The following is an 18,455-nucleotide window of genomic DNA, read 5'->3' as shown; positions in this document are numbered from 1 at the left end:
GGGGTCTCACCCTTTGGCCTTTGAAGCATCTGTGTTTTCTTCTTCGCTTAGTTTCAATTGGCTTCACATCAATCCGCACAGCAGCATATGTTCTCGCAGAGCCTGATTAGAATCTATTTAAACAGGAAACTCTCCCGCAATTGGCTGATTAACATGAGAACACAATCTTTTCAAAGGGATAACACTGTCCAAACAAACAAAAAGCATCATTACTTGCCATTATACAAATTGGAAACATTTGACTCAGACTGAAAATGCAAAAAAAACTTGTTTATGTTGGTCAACACTTTAGAACAAGACTGCCTCCATGATTATCTTGATGACATTGTTGATTAATTTATTGTAACATTGGTGTTCGTCTCAGTGTGTTAACTCAGACAGAATGCATCATACTGTTATAATGATCAGTGTAAAAAAGGAAATTTAAAAGCAGCGAGGCTAAAATATCAATGCAAAGACACTTTTCCCTCTAAAAGATACAAACCAACATAATTACTTCAGTGTGACATTGGCGCACAAAGTCTTTACAATGACTCTGCAGCTGCCTGATTGTGTGCTGCAGTGGTCACACTGTAAAATGGCATTGATATCCAGCCTCTGTGAGTGTGTGGGAAACAGAGCTGTCTTTTCCTGTTCTTTGAGAGAAAACACTCCAGAGAAAAATGGCAGGAAATCTCCAGGGTCTTTTGATTCAGCCTGAGAAAGTAAGTCAGATACCTGGGAGCTTGAGAGTCCTCATAATGTCATGGCCATCTTAGGAAGGAAATGTCAAGCAGCAGGTAAGACACGTCCAACGAATACTCATGATTCACAATGTCATGAATGTCCATTATTATATAGTGCGGTTTTGGTTACAAACTGTATACCCATGCCCAAACTTGAACTTCTAAGTTGTGCTGTTCGAATACAGCTTGTTTCTGCCAATAGGGGGGGCTGGAGTCTCACCCCTTATCTGTACCACTTCAACTAAAGGCCTTAGCCCCCCTAAAATGCAGATCCATATCCATCTTTCCCTTTTTTCAAAAAGATTACATTACTCTTCAAAATAAATTAATTGTTTTAGATAGCCTAGATAATCAGATGTATGCCGTTTACACCTTTAAATGAATCCTCAATTGAACTACAACCCACCACACCACCTTAGTGTTCTCTTTTCTTGATGTCCTGGTTGTGTATTTGTTTTCACTGTCTACATTTAGCAGCTGCTAACGTCTTTGGACAGTTCTGGTGTGGTCCTTTAAGGGGAAATGTTGGGCAATCGTTTTATTTTTGGCACGTGTTGACGTACTCTGAGAGAAAGGTAGACATCACTCAGTAAATAAACCTAGCGTTGGGTTGGCCAATCATCCTGTCGTACAGGCTGCTATGCAGACATGGTGTGTTGTTTTGATCAAAGCAAGAACCTCTCCCTCTTTGCACCGTGTGTGCAGTAAACATATATCTTGTTTTTACGCTTTTTTTTCTCTTTTGGCTTATTTATTTGTAAAAGACAAAATATTAAACTGACAGGAGATAAAGAATGAACAAATAGGACTAAATGTTACTTAAGTGAAAATGCCAAATGTCACTTTGGCACTGCACTTGGCACTGGCACTTGCACAACCACCTGCTTTACCCAAATATTCTGCCTTCACAAAGTTAACACAACAAGAGGTTAATTTGGCTACACAACGTGAGATAACTATGATTGACGCTGCCATGCATGCTGCCAAGCATGCTGCCAAGGTGACACAGGCTTACACTGAACAACCCACTCCACACCTGTGGATGCTAATGCTGAACCATCTGCAGAAGTCAAAGAAGTTTGCATTGCTTAACTGAGTTGGTCTCAGATGTTTCCTGGCATTCCCGCCCAGCAGACCAGCAAGCATATTAAAAAAACTACTACCTCTCATCCCCTTAATAACATTGTTAGCTCAAATATGGTTTTAATAAAAGGTTGTCCGGTCTTGTGCCCCATGTAAAACTGAAACAAAAACATAATAAACCCCCTAAAATGTCTGGACAATGATCAGGATGGATTTAGTGCTATATGGGTGCTAATTAGCATATTTAGCATGCTAACACAACTAACATAGTAGACAAGATTATACCTGCTTAACATCAGCTTGTTAGCATTGTCATATGAGCATGTTAGCATGCTGATGTTAGCATTTAGCTCGAGTACAGCCTCACAGAGCAGTGTGGCTGATTCCTAATCTCCTAATAAAACATTGAGGGTAAAATGTTTCCACCATTTCAACAATGCAGTGGCATATTGAAGGGGAGGATTCTTGAGATCATGTGTGGATTTACCAAACACACATCCCGATCACATGCAGCTGTGAAGTATTAATTATGGTACGCTACATGGGACTTAGCCATTAATAATTTCAATAGGGGCAACAAGGACTCAGTTCATGTTTATTAGGCTACAATATAGAATGTGTACAATTTCAAAATACTTGTGGCGTTTCAAGGTAAAACAGATTAAAAGGGACTGACACCCCTCGACCAGGCGCACAGCTGTGTTGGGTCTGAGTGTAAAAGACATTAAAGAAATTAAATAAAGTGCCATTCCTCAGGGATGGAGCAGGCTAATGAAGCAGGGGGCAGCTTTCTGGCTGAACCTTTAATTTTGTCAAAGCCTGGTCAACCCCCAGTCCTGCTCCAAACAGATTGAATTAAAAGATCCAGTGGGTGTGAGTCATGTTCTGTACAGATGAGAAGAAACAGTTTTTCACATCAACCAACAGCGATGATGAATGGATTAAAGAATGGTGTTTATCATTGTGCAATGATGGATGAGTCAAAACTGTTCTTTCTCTTCTGCTTCATAAAACAAGATGAGCAGAGGCTCATGCCCAAACCACAAACCAGATTCAGTCTTTTGATCTAAGTATGTTAAGTAAATAAAATATAGAACATATGGAACATTGGTTTCTGTTTCTACTTTGTTGATTAATAGCAGGGTTGAAAAAAGACATGTGGTTTACTGCCAAATCATTAGCTATTGTTTGGGCCTTTTAATGGATGGTCTTCCGCTTGTGGTGAAGTGGCCTCTGTGACCGCACAGCACTCATGTCCACTGGCAGAAACCCAGCGAGGGGTGAGGTGACACTCAGCAGACAGAGCTGACCTCCCAATATGAGAGGGCTAATAGGGCTCTAAAGCGGATGGACTCCATTAGTGGCCCAATCACTTTCTCTTTAACACACTTCCAGGGTGACCTTCAGCCCAGCACTGACCAAGCCAAGGTCATCGGTCAGGGTTCAGGCTAGGTACACATTAGCATGCAGGTGGAGGCTCCAAATTGCGTAGGAATATTGTTTTTGGACATGTGTGACCACTACTCTTAAGACGTGACCTCAACCTTCACTTCATGGTATTGTGTGTGTTCCTCATAATTGGTGCATTCTGTTCAGAGGATAATGGCTAACATCTTTTCCTGGAGAGCAAGGGACCTCGGAAAGGGTAATGATATTGATTCGGGGTTCAAATTGCATAGAGAGCAGAGAGCTCCTTGTACATATTGTAGGTTGTTTTTTTTAATGTTGTTTCATACTATATTCACTGTGGATGCTCAAAGAATAGACAAAGTAATGTGTACTTGTTTTGCTGCGCTCTTTGTGAGTAAGTATCCTCTGACGTGGTGACCCAAGGGTTTCATATTCCCTCTGCATGTCTCCAAAGTGCCCTAACAATGTGGCAACACATATTGATTTCCTTTATTGTTATATCTCTAATGAGAGGTGCCAGAGTGAGTTGTTAATCATAATGCTCTAATGCAGCATAAGTGAACTTTCACTGCAAATAGATAAATTGCTGATTTCAGACTTCATGACACAATAAAAAAGCATTTGTATTTTGTATTTGTATCAGATGCATTTTTTAACAGCGGGAACTGTTGTTGTTGTTTGTACCAGATTGTTTTGTACCAAGATGTGTGGCTGAACAGGATGGGATGTGGGGTTTGGAAGAAAGAAAACTTGGTGAAAAGAACTGAACATCATGCTGACATTATAATTAAATAAGAGGCAGAGTAGCTTTTTGTGTTTTGTGAATATCTTTAGTGGTAATTCAGAAAAAGAAACCAAAACAAGTAACTGAAGGAACAAATAATGTACGGTTTTGACAGGTAGGTTGATCCACTGAGTCATCAGATGTTTTTGTTGTGCAATAAATATTATGGACGTTACCATGTCGTGTTTTGTATAGGAAACCACAGTCAAGTATCTGTGTTGTTGACTCATCACTGTCTGTCTGGATGATCTCATTACTTTCTTTAGAAACTAAACACTGTGTCTCGGCCAACACAGAGAACATGTTGTGCTTTGCTCTGATTAGTAAACTGTTTTTCAGTGCTGATTTTGCAAGAGCAGGAGTCGTAAAACTGTTCTTCCATATCTCTGTTACCTTATCATTTCCTTGAAAAGGACAAGCACCAGGCACAGTGCTTATGTAATGACAAGCCATAGTGATCTGTCCATACCAGGAGACCTTCTGTCCACAGCTTTCTACAGTATTCTTACTGCATGTGGGCTGTTTTTGAACTGTATGTTCCTGTGCTCTCTCTCACAGCTCAAACCCTTGTCCTAGAATCAGGCAGATTTCTAGGAAAGTAGGAAGGCATGCCACAGAACTGGTCAACTTAAAATGTGGGCTTGTATGTCCATTGATGAAACTACTTTTTTTCAAAAGTCTGACATGTGGTATTTGCACATGTTATTGCAACGTGACCAAAGTCTAGAGGGGGAAAGAAACAGTATCTTCACCCCCACCTCCCAGCTTAGCCCCTATATGCTCTGTTTGTATTGTAAGAACATACTGATATATCTTCTATGGTCTGTGGTCTCTTCTATAGCTGACTGCGTGCACTCTTAATACACAGACTTCTACTAACACCAGCACCACTCAAGATCACTCTGGATAAGCAGTGCATGGTTTATGCTTGACTTTTGGGATAACCATTACATCAAATGTAAATATTCCAAATGTTTGCATGCATATTTGTTGTGTCTGAGAGTATTGTGATCTTAAAGTTTTTTATGTGTTTGAGGAATACTTTTACAAGATTGACTCCCTACTGAACCTGGCTGAGTTTAAGAGGTTAAAGACCTTGCATCATTGCATCACGAAAGAAAATGTTTTTTATGGCATGCTGGTTGTGACATAAACTCAAGAACTGCACAGAACTGCACAGAACTGCACAGGACACCCCAGACGTCACAAAAGCTCCAGGGTAAACATATTTTAACTCCCAGTGGCACAACATATATGTAAAAGCTTCTAGGTCTGTGCTAACTGCACAAGTCTCTGAGGAAAGGTCAGCATTTCCTGTGAGAAGCTACAGCGGTACATTCCTCAGACACGTGATGTGGGAGCTATGAGGCAAGGGTATGAGTTCAAGCAACTGCAAACATAAATATATAGTGAGTTGAGCGTGAGCCACAGGAATGAGCACCACTCACTTCATGCAGATTTCAGTGTTTTTATTAGAACAAATTTTTAAAAATGTACACAGTATACAATTGCTTCTGAGAGCCTTTTACAACAAAGGTGTAAGATATATATTCAAAAGAGAAGTCATTCATTTAAAAGCATCACCTTCGGTAAAGCGTAACCTACATTATTTTAAAGTCTCACAGACCAAAAAGCTCAAGTCAGAAGGTCAAAAGGTCATAACCCTCTGAGGTCAGTTCAGGTATCCCTCTGTCAAGCACCGAAGACCCTTAAACATTTGTTGCAGGACTTCATTTCCCTTTCACCCAGTATAAAAATAGAACCATTTTATGATGTGGAGTGCCTTGTATAGTCTATTATGTAGTTCCCAGCAGAAGTAACTTTTGCTCTGGTGGTTTGATCCCTCCGCAGTCATGGAAAATGTTTAGAACAGCTGACTCAATAGAGAAGAGGTGCTCGTCTTCAACCTCGGGACAGTAGAGCCTCATGAACTCTGCCAGGCGCACCAGGTATTCAATATTGTTGCCCGTGTTGCCCCTACAGATGGCAATCTGGGCAGCGATCTCCTTCTCCGATGCCGGGCCGAGGTAGATGGGGTTGTCTGAAGTAGCGATGTAGACGAGGGCCAACAGAGCACCCTGGCCCTTCTCCTTAGGGATGAACTCCACCATCTCTGTTATGTAGCCCCCCAACACAACCTCTCTCATGTTCAGGTACTGAAGAGACCCTTCAATCTCGCAGTCAGTCACCTCATAGGCCACTCCCCATGTGCAAGCCTGCAGGGGAAACATGTGGAGAAGGATTTTAAATGGTAGATGGGGAAAACATGTCAAGTACAAAGATATAAAATACCTAATTTGACATCCAAGGAGAGTTTGATCTTGATTAAGTGAACATTTAAGGCTGGAAAAGTGTCTTTTCAGTTTGATACAAATGTTTCATTAAATCATTGTATATATAAACCACTGTAGTAGTAGTATATGCATGTTGTAGCAAACTGATGTGAATGCTATGGATATGATCTTATGAGGAAAGGTAAAGGTCCACAGCATCAATGGATGTAATAGTTATACAACAATGTAAATATTGTATATAAACTAGGTATTTCGTGGGTGTTAAGCTGTTGGGGATAGTGATTGGGTTAAAATTATATATTATATAATGAGGCAAGGATTCACTAATGCGTGCTGTATGCAGGGTCAAAATAGACTGGGAGCTTCCAAATGAAGGACACTTACCTCCTGATCCTCCACTAGTGTGGCCACTCTACCTGGCTGTGGAGAGCAGGGACACAAACAGTGAGGACGTGAATATGAGCAACAGTTTTATCCATAAAAAGAAATGCACAATTATCAGAAAGATAATCATAGCATAAAAAACTGAAGAATAAAACAATTGGAAAGCAGTATAACAAAACGGTAAATGAATGTGTTGCTACAAATCTCACCTTTTCCTTGTCCCCTCGATAAAAGTCATCTCCATGCCAGAAGCGCCTTTTGTATCCTTTAATGAAACCAACTTTGCTCTTCTTATACGCAAAGCCAGGTTTCCAAACTAAGGAGCCATATCCAAATATCCACAGGCTGCTCTTTTCTTGGATAATGTCCTGAGGTTTCATTGTAATAATTAATAATAAGTCGAAAAACAAGACACAACAAGTGCGTTTATGTGGCTACTTCTGCCAACAAGTAGCTGCTCTCCGATGTGTCCTCTCTTGTTTCCGTCGTCCTATACATCCCAAAGTCTTAATGCAGTCTTGGGGAAAGCGTCGAGTCTATTATTATTATACTACCAAAGGCACCGTTTGAATGTGTTGATACTGTCCGTTTCTCTCCTGTAAGTACTGTACGAACACGTGTATTTGTTGTTCAGTGCACGTCAGAGCGAGACGGTGTCGGCCAATCAAATCATGGGAGGGGCGGGCCTAGCAAACGGATAAACCAATCAGGGTGATTTTAGTTTGCACACTTCAAACAAGCCTTGACCTATGGGCAATACACGTCTCCCCTCCAGACAGTATGGGCAGGGGCACTTACAGTAAATGCACTTCTTTTTTTCTTTCTCCTCTTTCATAGGCACGTGTGACATGACAAATGCATTTTAGCCTATGGTGGACTGTAACTAAGTAGACCTATATTTACTAAGTACAGTTTTGAGCAAGGCTTACTACTTAACTTGAGTATTTTCATTTTATGCTACTTTATGGCCTACCTTTACTCCACTACATCTCAGAGGGAATCATTGACTTTTTCCTGCACCACATTTGATTTTAGGTTTAGTTATTTTGCTCCACCTTTACCTGCTGCAACACTGAAAACATCAATGCATCAATAATTATAGTCGAATAAAATAATATTATTTTAAAATGGACCATGTGACATAATGAGAACTTTTACTCTTGTAACTTTAAGTATGTTTTGATGCTAATACTTTTGTACTTTAACTGAAGTAAGATTTAACTGCAGGACTTTTACTTGCAACTGTTTTTACAACCGCAGTGTTGCTCATTTTACTTAAAGAAAAGAGATCTGCTATCACTGCTGTATTTTTACTACTATTTTATTCCTTTAATGGAGCCTCACACAGCCAGCGAAAGTCCAGCAGGTAATCACATTACCTATAAATAGCTAGGACTGTTATGTGCTCTCTTAAGCTCATTATTGTGTCTCTGTTCTGCGCAGATCTGTCTAGCACACTATTGTGCCCGCACAGGATAATCACTTATGAATAACTGCTTGAGATCATCTGTCTTCTTCCTGTCTGACACTTACTGTGCATGCATTTTTGGGGAGCTAAGTTGTGAAATAAAGTACTTTCTTCAAACTTAACAAAGCCTACTGCCCCCAAGTGGTAGTAAAATATAATATTTCTCCATTTATACTGATGCTTTAATATTAGCAGCAGGAGTTCAGGTGAATAAAATGCAAGATGTTCATTGGGAAAGTGTAATTTTCTGATGTCTGCTGGGTTGTTATGGTCCTCTGGCTCTTGAGGGCTTGGCAGCGGATGGGCTGTGGGGCCCGTTTGCTGTGCTCAGTAGTGAAAGGGCATATGCAGATTTCCTTATTGACACATGCGCAAGCATATGCCGAGCTTTGCTGAGTTCCTCACATCTCACTCCACCTCCTCCCTGTTTCAGCTCACAGCCATATAGACAGCTTATCTAGTCTGTGATATCTCAAAACACAGCACGGTTTCAAAGAAGTAGTTACATACTGTAGAAAGACCACAACGATTCTTTATTTTCACACGTTTTTTAAAAATGTATATCTTTTTGTTCGAGTATTTCCTTACATTACTGCCAATTACAACACTGTGCACTGAATGATTGCTATAGCACATTGATTTTACATCACACTGACACAGACGTCATGGACATACAGTAGATATGGAATCATTAGAAATGCTACCAGACAAAATATGACTGTATCTATAAACAATGAAGCCACTTCCACTGACACGAATAAAGTTTCTAGATGATTTCAAAGAGTTAAATTAGGAGCTCTATTTGACCACTTCAGCACCCGACCACTGAAGACCAACAAACAAACAAACAGTGTACCAGATATGTGTTCATTGTTTCTTTTTATAACAAAAAATAATACAAATAAAACACCAACGACACTTTAAAAATAAATTCACCTTTTCTGGGTATCAACTTAAAAACAGATGTACAATTCATACTTCTAATCTCAACATATAAATATACAGTATATACAAAATAATCTGATAAAACACAGAAATAGAAAGATCAGTGCTTCATATTTTTAAATTACTAACTAAATACTAATCTTACAAAATAACATTATTGGTTCAGTAATTTCCTTTGAAGGCGTCCTTGGTACGATAGTCACTTCATGTATTTCTTTGTCTTCATTTAAGGGTGATCTTGCATAAGGTAAAACAAGGCCTTATATGGGTGTCCCTGCATGGTGCTATAGCATATTGCATCTTTTGATATTTTTATGTTCATTTTGCTGTGCAAAGGACTCACTATAAGGCAGGGCACAATGCTTTTAAACACATATATAAGGCTTTGTGATCTAGGCTGCATACATTCTTTATAAAAAAAGGATTTACAAAACAGAAAACCCTAAATATTCTTAAAAAAATGAACCGTTTTCAGTAGTTTTTGTCCCTTTCTGATTAAGCACAGTGCTGGTTTTTGTTTGCATAGTGCATTGCAGGCCACAAAAAAAGGAAAAGGCTGGCTCCTTCCACAGACTTGTTGGCAGCAAGTTGATTTGTTGATTGCTGATTACTGCGATGAGGTGGAGAGGAGTAGACAAAGATAGACCTCTAATCAACACGCACACATAGACATCTTGGCCTGTTGCCCTTGGATGAACTTGGACGGAGCAGATGAGGGTTTGAAACATCGAAGGCGCATCATCAAGTCAGATTTGCTCATTATTTATAATCTTTTGGGGTCTTTACATTCTTAATAAGATTAGTATCTTCAGTTGAAGTCGAAGAGCACAACTGCTCCATCCAGTTATCAAGTTTTCAAGAGCAGCAACTTTCAATTTAAATAAATCCCAGTCTCTCCACACTTGTAAACAGTCCACAAGAAGTCCAATGTTGACAGTGAATAATATCTTCCATTTATTATACCTGAAAGAGGGGATGAAAAGGTCAATCAATACTTCAGCAGTAGCCAAAATATTACATGTGAAATAATGGACAGGGAAATGTTTTTTCTGGTTAATAATAAAAGGCATGCTCTAAAGAAAAAAGACTTACCTCAGTTGCAATGATGCATTCATTTTTCTCCTCTGCCATAACAAAGACAGACTGGTACATTGACTCTCTGGGAGAAGATATTGTTGATATTCTACACTCTGGCCTTTCACTGTGGAGAGAAGATACATCATGTTATTTACTGAGCACAAAAACATTAACATTAGAATCAATGAAATGATCCTCTGATCAACAAATTCCTTCTGGGGTAAAAACACATTGACAGAGACATCACCATAACACAACTGCTCATTCAACCCCAGCATGTGCACTCACCTGTACATTCTACTCAAATGCTTTTTTTCTTCTAATGTCTTTTCACAGTTTTCATCTTTGTCCAAAAGAGACAGTTCATCCTTGTACCTCGTGGAGGTTTTATTGTCCAGGTGGTAGTGGTTGACATGTTTGTGATTAGACTTTTCCCTGGGATGGTCAACCTCCAAATCAACCTTTTTATTGTTGTTTTTGAGCTCTAGAGTAGAGATGAGGTTCTCTTTCTGAAAGTCAACCTTGGAGAGGTTGTTCATGGTCTCTGAGTCCTGCTTATTGCTTCTCTGCTTCTTGACGTGACGTATTACCACCAACACCATGCAGAGAAGCACCAGAACTGCCACCAGGCCCACTCCCAAGCAAATAGCCGCCAAGCTCAACTTGTCACTGGACTCCCAGCCTATGTTGGGGCTGGGGGTGTTGGGTAAAGGCACGTCGTTGGACTGGCACTGGGAGCCGCTGTAATGGGCGGGGCAGATGCAGCTAGTCTGGCCTTTGGCCTCAGTGGTGCAGGTCCCACCGTTTAGGCAGGGTTGAGAAGCACAGCGGTCTGTCGGCCTGTCGCAGTGGCGGCCTGTGTACCCTGGGGGGCAGGTGCAGGTGTAGTCATTGATGCGGTCTATGCAGGTGGAGCCGTTTGCGCAGGGGTTAACAGCACACTCGTTGATGTTGATCTCACAGCGCAGTCCTGTGAAGCCTGAGCGACAGCTGCACAGTCGGAGGTCACCATGGGTCACACAATGCCCACCTATGCAAAACAAAACAACATTAATCCTCATATTCAGATTATTTCTAACACAAATATGCAGAAAGGGAATAATTATTTCAGATGTAGAGAGAATGGAGTATTACCATTAGTGCATTGCAGTGAGGTACATTTATCGACTTTCTTCTCACAGTTCAGTCCAGTGTAGCCTGCTGGACACTCGCAGATGTAACTATGCCCATTGTTTCTCTCTCTGCATTTACCACCTTGGAAGCAGGGTGTATCTGCGCAGGTCAGCATCCTGTGTTCACAGTGTGTCCCTTCAAACCCTTGTGGGCACACACACCTATAGCCATTCTCAGAGTCCTGCAGGGGGAAAAAGATATAAAGTTATCAAAAAGCTCCCCATCAGATGTTTTTTTTATTTTTTTTATCATATCCTGTTCACGACTGCCCCAACAAACCCCATTATCCTGAGTTTGAATTCTATTTACAGTGCACACTCTGTGAACTGGGTCATCTACTGACTTGACAATCGATAGCATCCTCCTGGCCTAGCAGATAGAGTGAGGCAAAAACAAAAACAGGAAAGCCTGTGTTGTGGGAAAGGAGAGAGAGAGACTTCCGGACTCACCAGGCAGTGGCCTCCGTTGCGACAGGGCTGGCTGTCACACTCCCTGACCTCCAAGTCACAGTTAACCCCGGTGAAGCCTGGCATGCAGGTGCAGGTGTAGCTGCCCGGGCCTGTGTTCAGACACGTGGCCCCGTTGGCACAGGGTTTGTGATGGGTGCAATAGTTCAGATCTGCAAAGAAATGGGCGGGAAACGTTACCAATGGAAAACAAAAAGAGGCACCACATTTGAAGCAACGTTCTTTAATCGACAGTACAAAGAGATAGTTACAAACCTTGGTCACAAAAGATGCCTCCCCAGCCTTCCTTGCAGGTGCACTGCCACGGCTCTTTACAGGTACCATGTTTACAGGACGGATGGAGTTTACACACATCACAAAAGAGTCCCTTCCAGCCATCTCTGCATCTGTTCACACATAAAACAGTACGACATGACCGTCGGCTCGCACATAAATGAACATCCATGCTGCCTCTTTAGCACACACATGCCAGAGAGAAAACCTAATGAAAAAAATACATTATTTACACACAGTAATCTTTTTATCCCCTATGTCATAATCCTAGGGATAATCCTAGAGTTGATTTATTACAGAAAGACAAAGAGATACACCCTGAAATCAAATATGATGTTACCCCTTTGTTAAATAATTAGACTCTAATATATGATTTAATGGTTAATCTGTTCTTATTGAAGCTGTTATGTCTGCAGTGATTGTGAATGTTTATTTTCTTCATATATTTAAGCAGTTTGTGGATCCCTTGATGCCAATGAACGGAAATGAACATTTAATTAGATCATTATGAATAACCATAAGTGAATACTCACTTGCACTCTCCGGGTGATGTGCAGTTTCCATTTCTTTCGTTGCACCCTTCGAGGCAGAGAGCTGAAGAAAAAAAAAAAACAACAACACAGAGATATTTAGGATTCTAGTTGGGCTTTAATAATTATCTGTTAATAATACTTTTATCACTTTAAATTGTTTTTTTTCGCACAATAAAACCTGTTACCTGATCTTTTCAATGGAAAACATAATTCGCCGCGCCTGCTCTGTGCTGTCGGCCTACATGTGACATTGATTCCGCGTGGTTTTATGGTGTTAAACTACTGGTTAGTGCGGAGCAGATGCTTGTTCTCCAAAAAAAAAAAAAAAAAAAAAAAAGCAGGACAGCTGCCCCATTGTTATCAGTGGGCAGTCCGAGCCCTGTTTGCAGCTGCTGCCCTACACCGCTTCAACAATAGAGCCCGCAATTTAGTGGCGCGTGGCGGGTGATAATGCCGCGATTAACCCCAGCGCGCTGCTTGGCGACCACCGCCCTGGATTAAACCGCACGCGTCCACAGAGTGTGGGCTACCCTCTCTGTCGTCAAATTTCCTCTTTACACACCTGTGATCATGTAACAGGTCATTCAGACATTAAGGCTCTTAACATTTGTTCTGAAATTAATGCCACTTTGCATTTTATTTAGTTTAACTTCGCGGAAGACAAAATCAGATAAAAGCTGGGCTACTCACAGATTGTACAAAAAACCCTTTTGTGTCTTTATACAAGTGTCTTTATGCTACACAGTGTCTAACTTTAAAAAAAATGTATCTTAACATTAGGTCACGGCCATATACTTTGAACTGTTACTCCCTTATGGAGCGACATGAACCCTCGCCTAAAGTCTGACTTGTGATCTTTTATCACAAACAAAGGAAAATGTCCATATGGTGTCTTTACTCTTGCTTACGTTCTTGGCAGTATTCTCCCTTCCATCCCGGTAGACAGGCTATTTGCCCGTCAGCCTTGCAGGTGTAGTGGCCAAAAAGGTCGTCTCTCGGAGCGCATAATTTTGAACAAGTGTCCCCGTAGTAATGTTCATTGCAGATGAACCGGTATGAGTACCTTAGCTCCGTCTGCGTCCCCCTCTGCACATCCTGGGACCACTCACGCCCTATTCCCAACTGTCTTTGGATGGCAAAAGAACTAATCAAGAATTCAGGGTTGGTGGTATCTGTGAGGAACAGAACAGCAGGCATAAAGATGAGTTGAAAGCAGCAATAGTTCATTTATAGTTAATAAATCTAATAATTAATAATTTAGTAATTTGTGCAACAATAGCCTACATAATCTGTACACTGAAATGTCCTCTCTCACATGTGACCATTATTCCCCATAATGAAGGACCTAACAAAAAAGGTGTCACATCCAGGAAAAGGCTGTCACGGGCTGTTTTTGGCAAGGCTTCTTATTCTCACTCCAGCCTGTACACTTTCCCATGCATGCCGAAAATAAAACAAGGGAAGTGCAATTGTGTTGGGGAGATCTGATTGTGAAGAATTGTCGTGTGACTCATAAGGCATCCTAACAAACACGGATCCATGACGCTGGAAAATGCCAGATGCATTTGGCATAAGTGAGGCTTATTGATTAAATGTGCCATAGGTAATAATAAGTCGTTTCAGGCTACACACGGCATGTCTCCCTCTAGTGGTGGAGAGGCAGTGCACGTCTCCTCACCTCCAGGTAGATCCGCTGCAGGAGAATACCAGGCTTCAATAACTAAAGAGAAAGCACCCTGTGGGGACAAATGGGGAAATAAACGTCAGCAAAAATCTGAATACATATACAAAATATGTTTTTTCTTATGCTTTATTTAACTTAAATAAAAATGTGAGGGTTCCATTATCAAATCACCCTAAAATGAAAATATATGAGAACACACAGGTAATAGTGTAGTAAATCAGTATATCAAAATCAGTAAAAAATTTGTGATAGGTCATTTTGTCACTGGTAGGAAGTCGGATTTTTCTAATCTCTTCAATTCATTAAATCATATAGAAATCACATTACATTGGCTTCGATTCAGCATCAAAGTGTTTAAGCCAGTACTCCGCACGGCAGGACAGGTGCTCTTACCGGCCAGGTGTAGTTGAGCGGCAGCCGCAGCCTGGCATCCTCCTGGATGCTGAAGGAGTCGGTGCCCAGAACAGGTGTGGTGACTTTCCCAAATATACAGTCTCCGGGAGACACCACCGTCTGGAAGTTCTTCAAACAAACCCTGAAATAAGTCCTGCAGCCAGTCATGCTGCAACTAAGTCCATTTGCCTGCAAACCTTTAGTATTCTGAAAGTGATGGAGATCTATCTCGAATACACCTGATCCCAGAACCTAAAAGGATATCAAAAGTGAGCACAACAACATAATGCAACATTTGTTTCTAAAATATGTATTTCCTAATTTGCAAAGATACAAAAAACAACCAGCTACCTGAGTAAATAATGTTACAATAATTGCGAGGACAGATGTGAACCAAACGGCCATCCTTTAGAGTTTGATGTGCGTATCCTTAAAAAATCAGTCTGTCCTCCAACAAAAAACGCTCCTATTCCAAGTGATGCTGGGGAATAAAGTGATCAGAATAAATATAATCCTTCTTCCAAAGCCTGTAGGGCAGGATCCAGCTCCACAATCCGTATCCAGAAGAAGGAGATGGAAAAGACCGAGTTATCCAGTGCTAGAGGTTAGACAAATATCAGTAACGTCAATATCCACAAGTGAGTCTGTCTGCGGTCTTTATGTTGTCCATCCATCGTGCCGGTCAGATGATGTTTGAGTTTGCTGTGCTGATGCGGGGCTTGTGTTGCCAACAGTGATGCGAGCATGTGGCGGAGCATCAGCGCATAGTGACTCCCTCTGAAGGATGTTTGACGTCCCTCCCCGTTTATATACCCCAGTGTGGTGCCATTACAAACACTGCCAGTCACCAGACACCGCCCACTCCCCTCTCTACCTTTTTCCTTTTTTTGGACTCGTTAATTATGATTATTTGGAAGAGATTGTTTTTGCCTCACCTGATCCAGAAAAAAAACGCTCTTTTCTGCGCTTTGCATGCAGATTGTTGGTTGAAACCAAATACAGTGCATTGCAAAAAATAACAAACCAACTCTAAGGCAAAATAATATATTATACAACCTTCAGGTCAACAAGGTAAGTAAATTCACTACTGGCTACCAGAACATGTTAACATCAGTTAAATAAAGGAAAGGCGTCTTTATGCTCCTGGACGCGCCGAGTACCTTTTGCGCTTGTAACCTCGCAGCCTTCTCTCTTGTTGCTTGTGTTTATTTTAGATAGAGGACGGAACGGGAGATAACTCCACAGCTGTATGATAATGGATTCGTATTGCAAACATAGTGTCTCACTCATAAATCAGCTGAAGAGCCCGCGTTTTACAAAAATCTGGCGCGTAAATCAGTAACAAAGGGCAGCCAAATAGGTTTGAAATGAACATACATCGAATTATTTTTCATATATAGATCTGTATCACATGTCTTAAACAGATTTTATTATTATTATTATTATTATTATTATTAGTGTCATTATTTAATATAATTGGATAGTTATCATTTGGAAAGCTTATTTAAGGATAGGTACACAGGAACACACACTCTCACACACACACACACACACACACACACACACACACACACACACAGACACACACACACACATACACACACACACACACACACACACACATACACATGCTGTGTTGCATATAGAAACGGAGGAAATTAAAGTGAGTATTTTACTTTGTATATTAGGCTTAATAAAAATACCATAACAGGTGCAAGCTCCCAGCTGTTCAGGCACTTTATTTAGCGTAATAACTAATAATATCCTGTATTGAAAGCGAATGTATATAAATGAAAGTCAAGATTGCATCCTGCATGTACTGTAACATGTTTGTTGAACTAACATTCACTAGAGTCAGTTGAAAAAACTCCTTCCGTGTGTGTATAATTGTTCCAAGAAAGAAAAGAAAATGAACTCAAAACAGTATATAGAGGCCACTAAGCAAATAAATTCAAATGCCATATATATTTTTATCACATGTAAACTCATGCTGGGCACAGGCATTGTTACCTTTATCACCCCTGCAACAGGCCACGTTGTTTGGGAGGATTTACAGTGAGGGAACAGGATTTAGGAATTGTTCCCTGGCCATGAAGGTGTCTGGCTGAACAGCTCTCCTGCCAAGATGACCTCATCTCTTACCCCCCACCTTTGACTTATAGGTTTGAGGTTCCACTTTAGGGCAGAGACAATGGACTATTGAGTGTGGAGCAGTGTGAGTAAGAGTCCCGGACATCTCACAGCTCTGCTGTATTGAAGCATTTGGCGTTCCCACCATTGACTGAATCGCACAGATCCTGTGGAGGACCAATACAGCCATGTACAGTGGTTTAATTCTGCATTCCTGCTCTGTGTTTGTGCATAAAATGATTTTAATGCGCTTATCTATGAGGTATCTCACTAGTTTATGGGGCTGCCATGGACTCTAGAGCCCCATCAATCTCTTTTGTGGGGACAAGTGTATAGTGCAAGGATGCTCTTTATTCTCGTCAAAACATCCGCAGACTTTAATATTTGATGGACTGTGGTTAAGGTTTCCCAAAAGCAGCTCAGGTTTCAATTTCTTGTGAAGCTTTGGAGTGTGCTAAACATGCAGTAATGCTTAAATTCGATCTTCTTGGTGCAGCTTTAAGGAAAACATTGGCTTGGATCAGCTAGTATTGCATTTATCAGGCTTTCTTAATATTTACATAGGAATCTCCTGATTTTATCTATCTTTTTATTTTTTTTGTTTATGAATAGGCAGAAAGCCTTGCCTGAAATAATAGGACATTTTAGCTGTATGGGTTATTTACTCCCAGCCAGTGCAAACAATAAGTGAGCAGGCTCTTTTCTGCTGTGTTGCTCTAGCATAAACACAGCCTTGGAAACAGACATCGGCCCACCACAGTTCCATCTCAGCCTTGTATAGGATATCATTTTTCTTTGTGACAGTGTTTTGTAAAGCTGACTTCTGATTGTTATATGGTTTTTCAGCTGGCATGCAAACCCTAAAAATAACATTTTGATTGGGAAACGATGTGGTATGAAAGTGCCTTGACTTATTAGGCACGTTGCTATTTATGAGGAATTGCCTGATGCAATTGTTTGGTTCTTTGGCAGACTAATGTTTGTTCCCAGGAAAGCTGGCCTTATTCATAACTTATAGATTTGAACATGATGTTTGAAATCTCATCACTTATAATAATAATTTAATCAGAGATGTGCTATTCCCCTTCAATCCTGGATTAAGCTGCTAACTCAAAACACATCAGTCACACTGTTGATACCTATTCATTTCCAAAACACATGAAGATGACTTTAACCCCCATCAATAAAGGGATCAAAGACTTTTTTATATTAAACTGTCCTCCGCTAAATGTCAATATGTATTTACTGTTCATTTGCACTAGACAGTGAGTGACTAAAACAGTGAACCTGATGACAGAGTGAAAAGTCACCTGTCATACTGTGACTCTCTCCTCTTTACCTCCAGGTTCACTGGGCCACATGGCCTGATTCGAACCGTAACAGGCCACTGTTCCAATAGTATCAACACACTGGGCGAGTGTAATAGGAAATTAGCTACAGCGCTAACAGATGGCCTCTTTTAGACTAGAAATCTGCCCTCTTTAATGCAGAGCAGTTTAACACTTCTTTACAGCGCATTTGATCTCTACGCCCTAATCTGACCAGCCAATCAATGGGGCTTTTGATGTTCGCTGCAAGTGGATCTGAGGCATCTGAGCATGTCGCTCTCGGAGGAGAAATCACCTGCTGCTG

The 18,455-nt window shown here is 40.8% G+C and overlaps 2 protein-coding genes across 2 annotated transcripts; both read right to left on the bottom strand.

The window, feature by feature from the left end:
- Positions 1 to 5,469: 5,469 nt before the first annotated feature.
- LOC310954702 (glutathione-specific gamma-glutamylcyclotransferase 1-like) lies at positions 5,470 to 7,203 on the bottom strand. Its single transcript, XM_083924326.1, has 3 exons — positions 6,890 to 7,203; positions 6,681 to 6,716; positions 5,470 to 6,218 (listed from the first exon to the last, which is right to left on the bottom strand). The coding sequence occupies exons 1-3, from the start codon at positions 7,058 to 7,060 to the stop codon at positions 5,799 to 5,801; spliced, it is 627 nt and encodes a 208-aa protein (XP_083780452.1). The 5' UTR covers positions 7,061 to 7,203; the 3' UTR covers positions 5,470 to 5,798.
- Positions 7,204 to 8,724: 1,521 nt separating this feature from the next.
- On the bottom strand, positions 8,725 to 15,442 carry LOC310954270 (delta-like protein 4). Its single transcript, XM_083923654.1, has 11 exons — positions 15,045 to 15,442; positions 14,694 to 14,945; positions 14,295 to 14,352; positions 13,525 to 13,788; positions 12,617 to 12,677; positions 12,066 to 12,196; positions 11,793 to 11,962; positions 11,305 to 11,524; positions 10,459 to 11,200; positions 10,186 to 10,294; positions 8,725 to 10,056 (listed from the first exon to the last, which is right to left on the bottom strand). The coding sequence occupies exons 1-11, from the start codon at positions 15,096 to 15,098 to the stop codon at positions 10,051 to 10,053; spliced, it is 2,067 nt and encodes a 688-aa protein (XP_083779780.1). The 5' UTR covers positions 15,099 to 15,442; the 3' UTR covers positions 8,725 to 10,050.
- Positions 15,443 to 18,455: the final 3,013 nt, after the last annotated feature.

This window comes from Echiichthys vipera (assembly GCF_963691815.1).
Source record: "Echiichthys vipera genome assembly, chromosome: 12".
In the NCBI taxonomy this organism is placed as follows: Eukaryota; Metazoa; Chordata; class Actinopteri; order Perciformes; family Trachinidae; genus Echiichthys; species Echiichthys vipera.
The sequence above is the reverse complement of the archived record's forward strand: the minus strand, read 5'-3'. Positions and strand labels throughout refer to the sequence as shown.

Bases quoted from the DNA above. Each gene is read 5' to 3' on its own strand.
- LOC310954702 (XM_083924326.1), bottom strand. From the start codon at position 7,060: ATGAAACCTCAGGACATTATCCAAGAAAAGAGCAGCCTGTGGATATTT. The intron at 6,717-6,889 runs GTGAGATTTGTA...TGCTCTCCACAG, and splicing joins ATCGAGGGGACAAGGAAAAG to CCAGGTAGAGTGGCCACACT. The intron at 6,219-6,680 runs GTAAGTGTCCTT...TTTCCCCTGCAG, and splicing joins CACTAGTGGAGGATCAGGAG to GCTTGCACATGGGGAGTGGC.
- LOC310954270 (XM_083923654.1), bottom strand. From the start codon at position 15,098: ATGGCCGTTTGGTTCACATCTGTCCTCGCAATTATTGTAACATTATTT. The intron at 13,789-14,294 runs GTGAGGAGACGT...TGTTCCTCACAG, and splicing joins TGCAGCGGATCTACCTGGAG to ATACCACCAACCCTGAATTC. The intron at 12,197-12,616 runs GTGAGTATTCAC...ATGTGTGAACAG, and splicing joins ACATCACCCGGAGAGTGCAA to ATGCAGAGATGGCTGGAAGG.